The 17377-nt window shown below is 37.0% G+C and overlaps 2 protein-coding genes across 2 annotated transcripts; one reads left to right on the forward strand and one right to left on the reverse strand.

Annotated features, from left to right (window-relative positions):
- Positions 1 to 1309: 1309 nt before the first annotated feature.
- On the forward strand, positions 1310 to 3343 carry LOC107689919 (RNA-binding protein 12B-like). The gene is made up of 2 exons (XM_016488100.1): positions 1310 to 1413; positions 1610 to 3343. The coding sequence occupies exon 2, from the start codon at positions 1640 to 1642 to the stop codon at positions 3194 to 3196; it is 1557 nt and encodes a 518-aa protein (XP_016343586.1). The 5' UTR covers positions 1310 to 1413; positions 1610 to 1639; the 3' UTR covers positions 3197 to 3343.
- Positions 3344 to 4604: 1261 nt separating this feature from the next.
- On the reverse strand, positions 4605 to 16720 carry LOC107689894 (uncharacterized). The gene is made up of 12 exons (XM_016488073.1): positions 16630 to 16720; positions 16291 to 16339; positions 14100 to 14130; positions 13151 to 13231; positions 9801 to 9940; positions 9560 to 9685; positions 9425 to 9470; positions 7088 to 7162; positions 6586 to 6980; positions 6375 to 6479; positions 5565 to 5655; positions 4605 to 4949 (listed from the first exon to the last, which is right to left on the reverse strand). The coding sequence occupies exons 2-12, from the start codon at positions 16336 to 16338 to the stop codon at positions 4927 to 4929; spliced, it is 1161 nt and encodes a 386-aa protein (XP_016343559.1). The 5' UTR covers position 16339; positions 16630 to 16720; the 3' UTR covers positions 4605 to 4926.
- Positions 16721 to 17377: the final 657 nt, after the last annotated feature.

Raw genomic sequence — 17377 nt, forward strand, 5'->3', positions numbered from 1 at the left:
TTAAATGCGTGTATCATTCGATCATTCGTTTTTTGATTTAATATTGAAAGTAGAAAAATGAGAAAACGGCTCCTTTTTCGTTTTTTTGTTTTTTTTTCCAAAAAACGAAAAACGAGAATTCAGCTTAAATGTTCGTTTTTCGTTCAGGGGTAGAAAAATGAATAAACAGCTTGAATATTCGATTTCTACACGTGGGCGGGAATTAAACGCCCCTTTCTGCTGATTGGTCAGCCGAAGATTAAACCCAGCCATAGACAATTAAAATATATACATTTTACCATACGACTATAAATGACAGAGTATTAAGTTATTTCCCCTTGATGGGGAAAAAAATCCAAGTGAACGTCAATCAGTACTCAATATTAATTTAAACTGCTTTAAATATGACTGCTGCTTATTTCCTGTGCACTTCTGCGCTTGACTGTAGTCTGCTTATTGAGTTTATTTAACCCATCGCAATTTATTGGAACTGTGTGAACTAGAGTGAATATTCACCTTAATGTTGTTCTAAAGGCTTATTACTTAACACAAAAATGTCCTGCTCGCACTTACCAATTTAATGGCAGAGAATGGTGACATTATTATTATTTTTTTTTTTTGAAGCGGATGTATATCTGTCGTAAAATAATCCTATGCATCTCGTGGCGTAGCCTATATTCCAAGCATTCTGAAGGTATACCGAGGGTTTGGTGAGAAACAAACTGAAATGGCAAGTTATTATATTTTATGAAAATCTTGAAACTCTGCAGGACACCGGCCCTCCAGGTCCGAGTTTGGACAGCCCTGATTTAGCATGTCAATCTCGATCAGCAGAAAGCAGATGCAAAGTGCAGTTATAGGTACTGTGCATATACGCTTGTTTATATATATATTCATATTTAGCATACAGAACATAACTCCACGTTTAATCCCCGATTTATGAATGTGTAATTGTCTGACCAAACAATTAAAATGTTAATTATGCAAGAAAACCTTGTGCTTTGGTCATCTGAACAGCTTATTCAGAGTTTATTTATTTAATGAGTAGATTATGCACACATTTTAATAAAGCCAAATCAGTTTTTGTAACAAGTGAATACGTTCGTTGACTTAAGACATAACACATAAGACACTCTTTTTCGCCACCTGCTGGCGTATTTATGTAATATGAAGAAATGGTCACTGAACGAATCATTTTGGTGAACGAACTGAAAATGAACGAATCTCTTGAAAGAATCAAAATTTCCATCACTAGTTCACGCTCAGAGGGCGTCCAGAGGGCTTAAAAGTCTCTGCGAGAGGAAGTTGAGTGTTCCCCGCCGGACGCGCGAGCTGTGCTGTTTGCAGGTTACCGCGTGGTTGGTTTCTCTGACAAAAAAGTCGTGTGGAGAGAAACGTTTAGATTGAGGTATTAGTTTCAGAGAAAAACGAACGGTAAGTAAGTCTCCGAGGACGCATTCTTATCGATTGTTTAACTAGAAGTGGATTTCCTGAGGTGATTTTTGTCCTCTGAAAGTTTTAAACAAAGAGGAGAAAACAGTAGTTTCTACAGTGGATTTTTTTTTTTTTAAATGTTCCACTTAGATTGTAGAAACTGGTCTCAAAAGTTTGCTTTTTGCCTTTTTAACAGATCCCATTGGTTTGTAAGAAGAATCAAACCATGACAATAGTGGTTCTGCTTTTGCAAGGTTTAAACAAAGAGGCAGGATCTGAAGACATCCGAAGATTTTTCCATGGCTTGCACATACCTGAGGGTGGTGTTCATATCACCGGTGGCAAGATGGGTGAAGCTTTCATTATTTTTAACTCGGAGAGAGAAGGCCAACTAGCCATACGCTACTCTGGAAAACTCCTCAGAGGCTCTTCTGTTTTATTACATATTAGCAGTCTGGCTGAACTCAAGAGAAAAATGGAGTCGAGATTAAAGAAATCAAAGTCCACAGCTGTGGAGACTAAAACAGTGCCATCATCCCCACCTGACACCAACAGAGCTCTTTTGCTTAGTCTAATGACTGCCATTCAAGGACTGCATTCAAATGAAAAAGTGGATCAATGCCAAGTGCCTGAAAATTTCAACCAAAATGTTCCAGAAACAGATAAATGGTCCTCAACTGACAACCAAACAATTACGGATGATCAGCATAGTCTAACTCATGACATGGCACCTAAGGAGCAGAAAAGCAGAGGAGAAATCCTTAATTCCTGTAAGCCAGGCTACCTTCGGCTTTATGGATTTCCTGATTCTGTTCCCAAAGAAGAGATCTACCAGTTCTTACTGGGACTCCCAGTGTTGGAGGTAATCACAAAAGTTCGACTGCAACTGGGTTGGTGTTGTCTGGTGAAGCTGACCAGTTTCACAGATGCTGAGGAGGGGTTGAAATACAGCCACAGAAAATTCAAAGAATACAATGTTGAGGTCAGACTTGCCCATGAGAAGATGTGGACAGATGCTGTGGAGCAGTCCAAAAATTGCATGCAAAACGTCAAACCTCACACTTTCTCAGAGCAAAGGGAAGTTAACACCAAAAGAAATGCAATTAGAGGTTTCTCAACCAAAAGAAGTGCAGAGTCGTCGCCCTCACCTGGATTTCCAAAAAAATGCTGCAGAAACTTTCCATCTCCTCAAACAGAACTTTATGTTATTGTCAATAATCTTTCAAAGAATATAACCAAGACGGAGATCAAGGAGATTTTTGGCTGTCATGCAATCCCAAACTACAGAATAAAACATTTATTGAATAAGTGGGGAGAGAGGACAAGCACTGCGTTTATTACCTTTGAGGATGCAGAGGAATGTGCCTCGGCTCTGAACATGAATGGCACAACTGTTGGCTTAAAGAACATTGAAGTGTCACCCATTACTAAAGAAGAAATGTTTGCTATACTCAGCAGAAACAGATGTGCTAAAGTCTGGAGGCCACCACCTTATGGAAATACACATTTAGCCATGTCATGTGTATATGCACGCAATTTTCCTGCAGATGTCAGGAAAGAAGAGGTGAGAGACTTTTTCATGCACTTTAACGTCTGTGAAGATGCAATCGTATTGCTTGTGGACAGCCAGGGCAATGGTGTCGGTGAAGCCATCGTGCAGTTCGAATGTGAGGAAATCGCCAAACAGGCCCAGAGTCTCCATGGGAAGTATTTCATGGGAGCAAAAATTCTACTCACTTGCATCACACGTCAACAGAGGGAGAAGATACTTGGTACATGGTGAACAACTGGAGAAGTGAAATGTTCTCAGCACCTTGAAACACCAGCAGTAGTGTTAACTCCCAGTGTAAAATGTAAAGGAGGACAACCAAATCATTTGAAGATCCAGCGTAAGCTTTATCATTAGCTCTGTGAGCTGTGTATATATATATATATATATATATATATATAATATAAACAAAAAAACGTTTTCAAGCAATGTGCTCAAGCGATATTATAGGTACAACAATTGAAGATGCCCAGTAAGGATTTTAAGTACCACATGGAAGGCGTGTACCTAAAAAAAAAAAAAAAAAAGACACACGTACAGTACAGTGGTTGCTGAACTACAGTAGTCAACATTTGAAGTGGATCAAAGTTGTCCTAAGACAAGAACGGATATTGTTTTGGTTTTAGGACAACTTTGATGAAATGTTTTGATCCCATCAAATGTTGACTAGTGTATTAAGGTCTGCTACATGTGGATAAATAATACCCGTTTACTTTCACATTTATAATGCAATCTGAATTACATTATTTTGCACATTTTTCCTTGGATGTAGCTGCTGAACATGCAGCTTACTGGCTTCAATTAAAAACATATCACATGTCTTGTCTTGCATATTAATATTTAGTTATTTCAGTTTAACTGTATATATTTTAAGTTTAACAGAAGGAATAAGTTACAAACAAAACTTACAAACTGGTCTTTTTTTGACTCTAATTTATTCAGTATTTTGATTTGGCATCTGCATATGCATTCCTGTTTGTAAAAAACTAAAATGACCATTTTGAGTTGTTTCTGATGTCTTAGTGACCAGATAAATTTGTTTTTCATTTGACATGTATATTTGATGTTATATTGTAATTGAACTTAATAGAAATGTGACTTGCAATCTCAATTCAATTTCAGTCTCAAATTTTTCTGTTGGGAAAAAATAAGAAGTTTGCTTTCCAAGATACATATCAAGAACTGCTTATGAAATCTGTATAATCAACAGCAGCACACCATTCCTTGTAATGAATAAAGCTATACTGAGAGCAGTCAAGACCGAGGCAGAATAACGCTGCAATACTGTCATTGGTCATTTGTGCAGGTGGTACTGCACTACATCATGTGGACAAGTTGTTGGGAGTTGCCTACACGAGTATTCAAGTAGAACCCCAAGTAAAATAAAATATTGAGCATGCTTCTTTTGATCAATATCCCTGTGCCTACCTCATCTCCAAGTGTAAGCAAGCTACGGATATAAGAAGGTCATTGGAGAGCCAATGAAGAGCCTAAATTGTACTGGAGAACAGTGAGCTTTATAAGACAATGCAGGTGCTAAAACTGACGGAGATGCTGTATTCAAACTATGGGACAACCTGATTGAAGCAAGGACATCTGAAGGATATAGAAACTACCCACAAATCATACAAAAGAAACAAGGTTCTGTAAGGAACTATGAATTTATTTTACACATGGCAACAGACCTTTAGAAACAAGCAGTCACATTGTTTGAGGATCTTACGGACTTCACTTAAAGACGGTTTAATCACTCACTAAAACTGTGTTGCTACAAACCGGTTTCTTTCATCAAAAGAGAAAGAAAAAAATTTAACATTTAAAATAATTCTACTCATGTATACACTGTAAAAACAAAGCAGCCTAAAAGTCAAGAAAAAAAATATGTTTGGTCAGGAACAAAGTCAAAAAAGCCATGTCAAAAGTAGGTTGCATCCAAGTCTTGGCCTCATCCATCAGATCAATGTTCAGTTGTAGAATCTTGATGGACCTGTCAAGGTAGAGCAGTCGTGTGAAAACGAACTTTATGCATTATGCCAAATAATTTACATGATATTCATTTAGCATATTTCTGCTTATTTGTTACCAGCCTCTATGCTTATCTCTAAAAAAGAACTGCCCCAACAAATGTATATTTTTGTCTTACTGTGAGTTAGAATCACACAATGGCCTCGGTTCTGTTTCCACATTGCATAAGCAAAGTCAAAATTAACCAATCTTGTTCTTATTTTGCCCTTACGTTTTGGACAGTGTAAGCATTAAAAAACCCATGGAAACATCTGTGTTGCCCAGATATAATAAAGGCGATACCAAATGTTCCAAATGGCAGTTAGATATGCAAAGATTCTAAGTCACGGGTGGGTGGCATAACCAAACTATGAGGATACGAGTCATTTTATATTACAGTAATGGTCATGATAATGGAAATTCCACACAAAAAATGTTTTATATTTTATATAACATGTAATAATGCCTATTTTTGGTGTTCCAGCAAAGGCAAATACTTTAACTTTACAAATGAGAGGTACTTATTTTATTTGGAACTCAGACTCAAAACTAGCAATAGTAGAGTCTGACAAAAAAAAATAAAAAAATTGTGCAATACCTGGCATGCCGCTGGAGAATCTGTCATTTGAGCTGTGTGGAAGACGCGAGGATGAGTAATTCATGGAGGGCAGAGGCTTCACACTGGGCACCTGAAAAACAATTCAAATTCAAAACTAAAACATGGCTGTTAAAAAAAAAAAAAAAAAAAAAAAAAAAAAAAAAGTTTCTTTCAATAATTTGGACATACTGCTAAACATGACAGATGGCTTGATCTTGTTATTCATTCTATACAGCGTGTTCTTTTGCCACTAATTTTCAGAAAGATTATAGATATTTATACAACCTTATATTTTAGAAGTAACCCAGTGAAATTGGTTTGAGATCACTTAAGCCTTCAATGAAAACCTCATCATTATTTAAAAAGGAAATCAAGCATATTAAACGGTAACCACATCCTGTGTTAGACATGTTTGCAGAAAACAAATCTGCAACCAGTTTCCTTGACTCCTTACTGTTTACACTAAACACAAATTTACTTCAGAAAAATCACCCAAACCTGAAGCTAAAATGGTTTTTAAATTTGGACACTAGAAGTACTGACTAAATAGTTTTGTCTTTTAATGAATCTTACACATAACTACAGGTTAGTCATCTGTTTTTAATAACACAGCTTTCTGGAACAACTGATATTCTGCAGTCACTTATTTTCATACAGTGACCAGGATTGTGTTGCATTAAGAATTAATTGTATTTAAATAAACTTGAACTTGATTTGAGCTAATAAAAATTATTAAGAAATGCATTTGGATCAATAATAACAATAATAAAATGATAACAATAAATGTAGAGCATAAATGAGAGCCTTCACCGATGAAATGCTTCTGAGGCGATACTCCATCAGAACATCTGTGAGCTTCTGTGTGACCTTTAAGACAATCTGAGCATCGTCCTCGTTTTCAATACGGAAAGAGTCCTAATAATAAACCAGAAACACACACATTTTAATAACCCCAAATGGCTGATAATGTAAATGCATGAAGTGCTTCAACAAGCACTGTACATCTAAAAGAGAATAGTACCAGGTATTTGAGCAGTGTTGCCGGGAGGCTATTGTTCTCCGGGCCTTTAGGGCCATGTCCCATCAATCTGTCGCCGCTGCTGTTCATGGGCATGTCATTAGGGAAAGGTCTGCCCCTGCCCTCATTACGCTGACCAGGCCCAAAGCCATCTGGGCCCATGCGCATGGGTCCATCATCTGGGAAATGCTGCATGTCATCTGTTTCCATCATCCCCCTATCTGGTCCAGGCATGCCATTACCATAGCGACCTGGGCTAGTGAAGTCTCCCATATCAGAATAACCTCTCCTCATGGGGGGTTCATCCATACCCCCACGCCTGCCAGGGGGGAAATCGGTCATCATGCCACCCCGGGGTGGGAAATCCCCCATGTACACTGGACCTCCATATGGACCACCTGAGGATGTGAAGAAAAAAAGTCAAGCAACTATACTCGACATTCCAAATCAAAGTTAGACAATTCACTTCTATTAACACAATCACATACATTGGTTAGACACTAACCTGGTTTTAACCCTCTTGGAGAAGGCCCAAGAAGACCAGCAGCTCCTGCAAATGCTGGATTGGGTTGTGCAGACTCTAAAAAAAAACAAAAACAAACATCAGGTAAGTATCTTGCTGCTTAGGGCTGAGCGATATGGCGAATTTTTTTTTTTTTTCAGAACCATTGACTGATTCAGTATTTTTTACATTTAATTAGTCAACTTAATGTAACTAGATGGTTAATAATTTGAATCATGTTTTAGTTAAAGTTCTATATCAAGTGCAGCACACATGAAGTGCTCAACATGGTGTAAACGTAAAACAAATGACTTGTTAAATATCTTTGCAGGAAATATGAAATGCACGAAAAAGCAAATATTGTACAAACTTGTCTGAAACAAACCCTATATGTTCAGAAATAACTAAACTTCCCAGTTGCTAGGATGCTAGGAGGGAAGTGATACTGAGATTGTGCTAGTAGAGGTCAGAACAGATGTTATATCTTCCTAAATTAGACAATGAGCAAAAACCTGGGTAGATACAAACTAGAAATTAAATGACTGTTGTAATATCGGTTTATTACTACAAATTAAATTCCATGCTTGAACACTGACTTGCTGCTTGACTATAAGTCCTCTATGGACACAAACATCCAAAAGATGTTTTAATAATTCACATTTTCAGTTGTCAAATGTGTGTGTGAATTTGGAGTATTGTTTAAAACTAGTGTTCGGCTTTTAATTGTAGAAATTTTGTTGGAAATGTTTATGATAAAGCCACTGAGAACAGGTATTAGCAAAATTTCTGATATATGCAAAAGGTCTGAGACAAGCTTGAAACTTTGAGTTGCTTGCAGGAACTTGAAGGTCAGGGTCACTAAACAGCCGTGGAATGCAGATGGAGAGGAATGGGAACAAATACCAGCTGGAGCCAGCTTGCTTTTGATTTAGCAGTCTAGCAGGGAATCTGCAGATTTTTAAGCTCAAATTTAAGACTTTTTAAAACCTATTTTAAGACCTGCACAAATAAAATTAATACCATATAAGCACAATGTCTATGGTAACATACTAAACTGTAAAAAGCATGATTTACAGTTCAGATACAGGTTTTCATAAAAACAAAAGTTTTAAATTACAATATTAAATAACATATATATATATATATATATTCTTATAGATACACCAGTTCACATTTACAACTCTGCGTGTTTGCAGCTTAAAAACATGGGTTGGTTTTTACATTTGTTTGAGCAAAAAGAGCAGACAGGCTAACTGAGAATGCAGATTCATTCTCTGCCAGCAGGTGGAGCTTTTGGAATGGCAGAAATATAGCAGTTTCACAAAGCAGCAGCACTTGACTTTGAAACTTGGAGCGCTCATATTAATTGAAATGAAATCCTAGCCTTTTGAAGTTTAATCGTCACATTCAGCCATATCAATTCTTGTCTTTCCGTCCCCCAAAATGAGACCTCTTGAAATCAAAATGAAGACTTTTTTGTACCATTTAAGATTTTATGTCCTTAAATTTGATACAACTAAATTTAAGACTTTTTAATGACCCGTGGAAACCCTGTCTAGACTGGATAAATATGCACTAATAATATAACATTTATCTACTAGTACCAGGGGATATGATTAGCAAAGATGAGGACTGAACAAAGACTTCTTGCTAATTTTATGCACTCTTTTGACATTTACAGTACGTGTGTGAGAGAAGTAAGAGTAAGGGTCAGTCAATAAAGCGGTTATACCAGAGTAGGGTTTTAGCAACCAGCTTTGCTTCCATAAGATGATGTCTTGTAGAAGATTTTTATTAATCAAAATATGAATGAAAAGTATAATCAATGTGAATATAGCCATGTTTGTAATCTACTATTATGATCATGTTGTTTCTGTATGTAAGGAGGCCTACAAAAGTGTGTATTGTGCCTAATCAAGTTATTCTGCTATGAACATGTGTATGAGGAGGCCTACAGAAAAGTAATCAAGTTATTCTACAATTATGATTATATGTTTCCTGTGTTTAGGGAGGACTGCAGGAGAGTAAAATGTGTACATTGGATGGGGGTAGAAGGACTGTGTATGAAATATACTGAACACGAATTGAGGAAAAACTATATAAAGAGTGTGCAGACACAGACACAACAGAAATCTCTGCAGAATTTCTCGACTTCATTGTCTCTGATAATAAAGTCTATCTTCTGGCATCAAAACCTCAAGACTTCGAGAGTGATTTCTCACAGAAGCGGCAGAAGCCACCACAGTCTTTACAAGTGAAACAGAATATTTAATGAGATGACAAGTTGTGACATTAGTGGGAGTAGACTGAATGGTGTATGACAGAAGACAACTGACTTACTCATAGCCTGAAACACCATAACCTCAAATGGCTCCTTTAGCACAGTCTGAAAGACAAAAAAAAAACAAAAACAAGAACGTATAATTAAAAAGTCCTAGCGTGAGATCTTTAGAGCACATCAGCATTTTGTCTTACCTTAATTTGACCTCTTCCCTCAGATTTCTCCACTTCAGCAGCAGTAGCTTTAATGGCTTTCCTGATGGCTGGATCTTTAAGTGCAGCCTCTTCCTCATGGGGAACCTTGTCTTTGTGGTTCTGCTTCTGTATTCCAAAAAAAACAAAACACAACATAAGGAGGCGGTGTACTACATCAGAAGCATGGACAGAAATAATCTGTGATATCTATGTAGAAAAAAAGTGATTGTGAAGATCATACCATGTATCTGAAGCCGTGTTTCCAGCCGGTGATGTGAGCAGCCATTTCATTCTGCAGCCGCTGAACTTTACACAGTTTACACTGGTAATGGGGAGGAACCGACTTCGATGGGCTTCGATACTCCCATATGTACTGCAGGCCTATGAACACAAAGCACATGTATTCAAACAGAAGATCATTCACTCAGTTTAAAGTTTAAAATACAGTCTATACAAATATATATATATATATATATATAAGGGGTTGCACGAGTACTGATTTCTGCTAGTCGATTTATTATTAAAAAAATATTCGAGTTACTCGACTACTCGTGCTTCATGCTTTAAATGAAAAGACATGAAATAGTTCTGATCAATAAACGTTTAGTAATTCATAGCCTAATGCAACAATTACATAACATACGTAAATTGTCAAAACTTTATAATTATGACATTACATATTTTAAGTTTCATGTAACAGCCAGTATTTGCATCTGTATTTGTATCTGTAACAATCACAAAATTATTCGTATCTGTATTCGGATAAAACCAGGTGGAAATTCGTACAAGTTACTTGATAAGACCGTTATGACTATCTTTTTTTTTTTAATCACTGAACAAATATGCCGTGTTAAACTAAAATGATTAATTTCTAAAAATAAATTTATCATACAAGCAGAGAGATGTCATGACAAACGTTTAGTGATCATTTGAACACGACTGAATTAATTCAAGGCGCACATTTTCTTGTGCACAGTCTTTTTTTGAACTTCACTAAACAAATGTTCGTGTAACCAGCAAAAGATAAAGTAAATATGTAGGCCTAGTAGAAAATTTATCTGTATCTTAGATGATTATTAGCCTACTATTGAGAGAGCTGGTTTGGTTTTTGAGAGACTGAGACTCGCAACGCGGCTGTTTGATTGGTGAGCGCGCTGTTTATTCCATTCATTCATGTATCACATCGTAGCCTAAGGGTTAAATCATTGCCTTTTAAATATACACAAATAATAGAACGTGTATGATGTATTATTTTAGTTGATATTACTCTTGCCAAGCTCTGATTTCTGAGAGATGCACGGAGAGGCAACAGCAATGCGGTGTTTGATTTGCGCTCTTTTCATTCATAAAGTTTACATTCATTCACTTCACACTCTATTGCGTGATTTTAGAGGTCTGTGTATAATATTGCGCTGATCCCCTGGCTCATCTGTTATCTAGCAAACACCAAACTGTGCCAGCCTCAGGCGAATATTCAGGCGGAATTATTCCTTATCCGTTATTCGTTTTTGAAGCCATTATCCATGCCATTCCGAATAAGGTTCGGTTTCGGGCACAACCCTAATTATTACATTACATATTTTAATTTTACATGCAACATAGAGAAAGTCATAGAAAGTAACAGCTACACGCAATATTGTAATCCTAAAATTCACGTCGTACTTGCAAACTCTGTGCATGCATTATGGTTAATGCATGCTCGAGTAGTCGATTGTTTCTGACAGCGATTTTCGCACAAGTCCTGAAAGTAGACAAAGAGAACCCAATCAAACAAATGAGACAAAACTATTTTCTTTGTCATTTATTTACTGAGAAAAACGACCCAGTGTTACATTTCGGTGCGGTGCAAAAGTATATGAATCTTTAGGATTAGCGGTTAATTTGAGGGTGAAATTAGAGTCCATCTGTTCAGAGGTGTTTTCAAACAGTGTAATGACTATCAGGTGTCAGTGTGTGCCCGGTTTTATATAGAGAACGGGGATCTATGAAAGTCTGATCATGTTTGCGGAAGTGAATCATGGCACGAACAAAGGTGATCTCTGAGGACCTCAGAAAAAGAGTTGTTGCTCATCAGGCTGGAAAGAGTTTTGACTCCACCAATCCACAGTCAGACAGATTGTGTAGAAATGGAGGAAATTCAAGACCACTGTTACCCTCCCCAGGAGTGCTCCACCAACAAAGAACACTCTAAAAGCAAGACGTGTAATAGTCTGCAAGGTTGCAAAGGAACCCAGGGTAACTTCTAAACAAATAAAGGCCTTTCTCACATTGGCTAATATTAATGTTCATGAGCCCAACATCAGGAGAACACCGAGCAACCATGGTTCTGATCTTCCATGGTTCTGAGCAACCAAATCCACTGATCTCCAAAAAGAACATTGCTGCCAGTCTGCAGTTTGCTAAAGATCATGCGGACAAGCCAGAGGAATACTGGAGAAATGTTTTGTGGACAGATGAGACCAAAATAGAATTTTTTCATTTATATGAGAAGTGTTCTGTTTGGAGAAAAGAACACACTGCATTCCAGCATAAGAACCTTATCCCATCTGCGAAACATAGTTGTGGTAGTATCATGGTTTGGGCCTTTTTTGCCGCATCTGCTCCAGGACGACTTACCATCATTGATGGAACAATGAATTCTGAATTATACCAGCAAATTCTGAAGGAAAATGTCAAAACATCTTTCCAAGAACTGAGTCTCAAGAGAAACTGGGCCATGCAGCAAGAAAACGACTCCAAGCACACAAGTCGTTCTACCAAAGAATGCTTAAAGAAGGACAAAGTTAATGTTTTGGAATGGCCGAGTCAGAGTCTGGACCTTAATTCAATTGAAATGTTGTGGAAGGACCTGAAGCAAGCAGTTTATAGGAGGAAACCCACCAACATCACAGAGTTGAAGTGGTTCTGTACTGAGGAATGATCTAAAACTAATACAAGCCATTGTGCAGGACTGATCAGCAGTTACAAGAAACGTTACTTGCAGTTACTGCTGCAAAATTGGGTCACACCAGATACTGAAAGCAAAGATTCACATACTTTTGCACAGCACAGAAATGTAACACTGGGTAATTTTTCTCAAATAAATGACAAAGAAAATATTTTTGTCTCATTTGTTTGATTGGGTTCTCTGTCTACTTTCAGGACTTGTGTGAAAATCGGATGATGAATTGGGTCATATTCATGCAGAAATATAGAAAATTGTAAAGAGTTCACAAACTTTCAAGCAGCACTGTGTGTGTGTGTGTGTGTGTGTGTGTGTATATATATACAGTGGGAGTTGCTAACAAAAATCAGCCAAGTATATTGAAGCTATTTAAGGGAGCTAAACAATTATACAATTTAAAACATTACAAAAACTAAAATTAAGTGGGATAACAGTTTAAACATTTGATGCATTTTCCTCAAATATAATTTAAAATTGAATAAAATATAGTGATCATTAGCATTTATCTAAACATTTATTTTGGACGTTTGTGAACACTTGATCAATTAAAGTCATGATTAAATTATTTCATTAGCAAAAGGGTAAAGATAAAAGCCTATTAGCCTCCATTTATATAATGGCGTAACAAAATATTCATCATTACTCACCAATAACAGCATCGGTGACTGACTTGAGCCGTTTGTTCAGACAGGGTATATTCTGGATGGATCCATTCTTGGAAGTGAAGACTAATGAAACACATGAATCAGTAAAATCAAAAAGGACATGGACAAGCATTGTGAACCTGGACTTAAAGCACAGAAGACAGTGTTCCCACTCTACTGAAACAGTACCAAGTGGTTACTGTATCCCAAAAACAAAACTAGCTGAGTGCTTAAAGCACACATTCATTAGTTACTCCCAGGCCTACATAGAGGCAACAGTCACACTTGATGGAAAATTGTGGTCAGACAAGTGAGCCACAACTCTCTGCGCTTTAACGCTGAACAACATATACAAACTCAACAGATTTGAACGAAGACTTTGAAAAAGCTGCTGTGGCGCCCGCTGTTTTTCTGTCCACAACCCCAGTACGATGACAAAAGCACACCGGTTGAGACGTCAGCTGATCACGTTGCAGCAGTGTAACTGTTCTAATTGAGTTCAAGCCTAAAGACACCTGAAATATAATGTATTTCATGCTAACTTTCCTTAGGCAGCTTAACGCATGCCCTGCGCAAGGCGCCACAATCAAAACAGACAGAAGACCTTAAGCGGGCATACAGGGATTAAGAAAGGTGGGATAACCAACCTCCGAGTGGTACGTGGATCTTGACCTGACGTTAAAGCACATGGCAAGAGCAGGTCTTGCTTTTTCTAATGTTGCTCAAAGGAGCTCAGTGTTGATGTTTCTAATGTTGTTCAGCACACCGCAGTTCAAATAGTGCAAAACATTGGTCTGAAAAAGGTGCTAGTTTGAGAGCTGTGCTTGTGTGTTGTGTTCAGGGTTGAAGCTCCAAAGCTCTGAAACACCCAGAAGTGGCACATGGCAATAACATTACCAAGGCCAAGCACAGCTGAGGGGCAGAACTGAAGGGTTCTGAGGGCGGCACTTACCTATGTCACCACTGAAGAGATGCTGCTTTTTCTGTCAGACGACAAATAAAATCGTTGGTGGGGGAGAGAAATAGAGAGGAATTAGAGAGATACAACAGCACTGGAGGTGAAGAGCAGAGTCTGCTCTCCTCCTCCTCCTCCCCCGTTTAAAATCTCCTCTCCACTTCAAAAGTAGAGGGTGAAAGTCCTTGGATGGGAGGACACAAAGTGTCTCTTCGCCAGACACTGTCATGCTAGAAGAACAATCGTGCTTTATTAATCTCCAAAGAATGGAGTTCTATCAGGTAGACAAGAAAACATACGGAAACCAAATAGAGTAACATGTTCTACAAGTTACATTGTTTCAAACTGATTTTTTTTTTTACTTTTAATGCTTATCTGTCTTTTACAGGTCAAACGCAGCACTGAGCCAGGTCAAAGACAGACTATGGACATGAAGCAAATTTGTTATGTTTCTGAGGGTCTCTTATGCTCACCAAGGCAGCTTTAAAAAAAAAAAAAAAACAGTATAAACAGTAATACTGTGAAATATGATCACAATTAAAAATAACTTTTCTATTTTAATATATTTTAAAATTGTATTTGTTCTCGTCTTCAGTGTCAAATGTTCCTTCAAAATCGTTCTTATATGTTGATTTGTTAAACATTATAATGTTGATAAAAGATTTTTTGTGTGTAAACAGTGATATTTTTCAGGATTCTCTGATAAATAGAAAGTTAAAATACCAGTGTTTTTTTTCGAAACAGGAATCTTTTGTAAAATTATAAATATCTTTACTGCCACTTTTGATTAATTTAATGCATCCTTGTTGAATAAAACCATTCATTTCCTTCAATAAATAAGTAAACCAAACAAACTTACTGCCCCCAAACTTCTAGCCACTTTAGGAAAATACATAAGTCTATACAAGGTCTGCAATGAATGTGTGATGACCACGTAACTATTTCCCTTAATTAATACGTCATACTCTCATTGTCATGTAATAATTTTGGTTTCAGATTGCACATGATACTGCAAATACTCTTAACCCTCAAACACATCAGGGGTAGAGATTAATACCATTTAGTATTAATCTTTTAGAGACTAACTATTAAAGGCATGAGAATGAGAAATATGTCATACAATCAGCAAAATGTGAGGATTCCCGCACTTCTCCAACACTATGCCAACTACCGTTGGTCACAGTGTGATCGCCGCTTTATCGGCTCATTTTGCTGGAAAATCTATATTCTAACAGATGACTGATGTAGCTGACTACAATACGCAAAAAAGGGGGGATTCCTTTGAATAAAATCTATAGCCCGTCAGACAGACAGTTTGCAGCACTCTGTCAAACTGAGCTTCATGGCATAACGGAGTTATATGGGTGATACAGGTGGGTGGGTGAAATCATTCAACCACTAACTACATCAAAACAATTACAATCAGTTTTAGGTAGAGTACAAATGACCAAAATTCATTACACCCTATATAGCACTGGAACGATAGCACAGTGCACTACCTAGTTGGACCAAACACTTGCATATGCTGATGTAAAAATGTCAGTTGCGTTATTGAATTGAGACAATAAAGTGATTAGAAATAAAGTTGCAATGAAACAGAACTTGCAACAGATCTTTTCTTAAATGTTGTGTGACATAAATCTGAGTGTTATGGATCATCAAAAAAACAAAACAAATAAAAGGTAACGACTTGGTTCTATGCATTGTTTGTTAATTGGATTTTGAAATGTGGGCACTCAACAATGGAGGCAGATGAATGCATGTTTGCAAGAGTAGAGTTTAAGTGGACAAAATGGAAAAGTTCTACATATGTCACAAGAGAGAATTCTGTAATTTATCCAGCAAATTAGTTAAATTTTATTAAACTAAACGGTGTAATGTTTTTTTCTTCAATAAAATAAAAAAATGGTTAATTTTAATTAAAATTTACTAGTTAAAAAACATGCATGGATGCATGTTATTCGATCTCATTGCAAACATGCATTTACAAATTTGATAGGGTGAATTTTCACAAATTGTTATTTTTAAACACCAATCAACTAATAGACATTTTCATGGACCATCAGCAGTCTGAGTGTCCACTGTTTGAGAACTACTACAGGTCTGCAAATGGTCTACATCCACATGGTAGGGTACGGACAATGTTGATGGAGTGGCTCTGATATGATGTGGTGCTATTAGGGCTCACCTTCCCACCGGCCCTGCCCTTCTTATTAGGATTTGGGTGAGCTTCCATGCTGTAAAAGACAACACATATTACATTATTTTGATCATTGCTGGAATTAAAAAATATATTCAAAGGTGAATAGGAGAAACTTGTTTGTAACTAATATGCACAGTTTTGGCTGTAAGAGAAAGTAAATGATGGCGGCTGTGGCTCGTAACAAAGATCACGCGCTCTCGTCCCGCATCATGCGCAGCTACATTTAAACTCGCTGTAACATAAAGCGCGGTTTCTCTGTTCACTACAACGCAGCTATTTAAAGCTTTGTTAAATCATTTAGCTGTTCGCTTTTGTTTTACTAACCTTGTGCTGAGCAAAAGCTTGTTTGGTTTTGAAAATAGAAACGCGACAAGAAACTGGGCCGAAATAATATAGTAAAGACCCTAGTCCGCTTCCGCCTATTTCCGGATAAATAAATAAAAGTCCTAATTATATTTATGTACGTATACTAATTCGTTTTTTTTTTTTTTATAATTTACTCATACATTAAATTATATTAAATCATTGCTGTCGTTGATATCGTCTACTATTACATAAGTATGAAATTATTGGAGTTTATTAAAACTACTGGGACACATAAGTAAAGAGAACTGGAATGGAACCACAACCAAAACCTTTATTCTGAAGCGAGCTTTATTCGACTCCCGACAAAGACTTGATTTGGGACTAATTTGCAGTATCTATATAGACGTTTAAATTAATATAAAATATATTATAAGTGCTTAGATGTCTGTATTTATTTAGCAAACATTGAAATAAAAATGCTGCTGTGTTAAATGTAATCAGGCATCTGTTTAGCCAGAGTATTTTCTCAACAGAGGTTGATGGACCCCTAATGACTCAACAGCAGCACGAGTGATTATTTGGGGTCAGTGAAATAAATGTATCTTTAGTCTTAGTTTTATTGTGGTATTTGTTTTTAAGCTGAGTAAATGAGTAAATTATGTGCAATGGGGTTAATCGCTGATAATTATGGCTGCGTACAGCCACGCTTATGCATACGTGCAAAAGTCAAATGTCATGCATACGTTATCAAACGTGCACATGTGTT

Source organism: Sinocyclocheilus anshuiensis, unplaced genomic scaffold, assembly GCF_001515605.1.
Source record: "Sinocyclocheilus anshuiensis isolate Anshui unplaced genomic scaffold, SAMN03320099.WGS_v1.1 scaffold1239, whole genome shotgun sequence".
NCBI lineage: Eukaryota > Metazoa > Chordata > Actinopteri > Cypriniformes > Cyprinidae > Sinocyclocheilus > Sinocyclocheilus anshuiensis.

Coding starts and splice junctions, on each gene's coding strand:
- LOC107689894 (XM_016488073.1), bottom strand. CDS start 16,338: ATGGAAGCTCACCCAAATCCTAATAAGAAGGGCAGGGCCGGTGGGAAG. Junction 7,163..9,424: donor TATGGTGTTTCAGGCTATGA/GTAAGTCAGTTG, acceptor GTTTTTTTTTAG/AGTCTGCACAACCCAATCCA. Junction 5,656..6,374: donor GCCTCAGAAGCATTTCATCG/GTGAAGGCTCTC, acceptor ATTGTTTTTCAG/GTGCCCAGTGTGAAGCCTCT.
- LOC107689919 (XM_016488100.1), top strand. CDS start 1,640: ATGACAATAGTGGTTCTGCTTTTGCAAGGTTTAAACAAAGAGGCAGGA.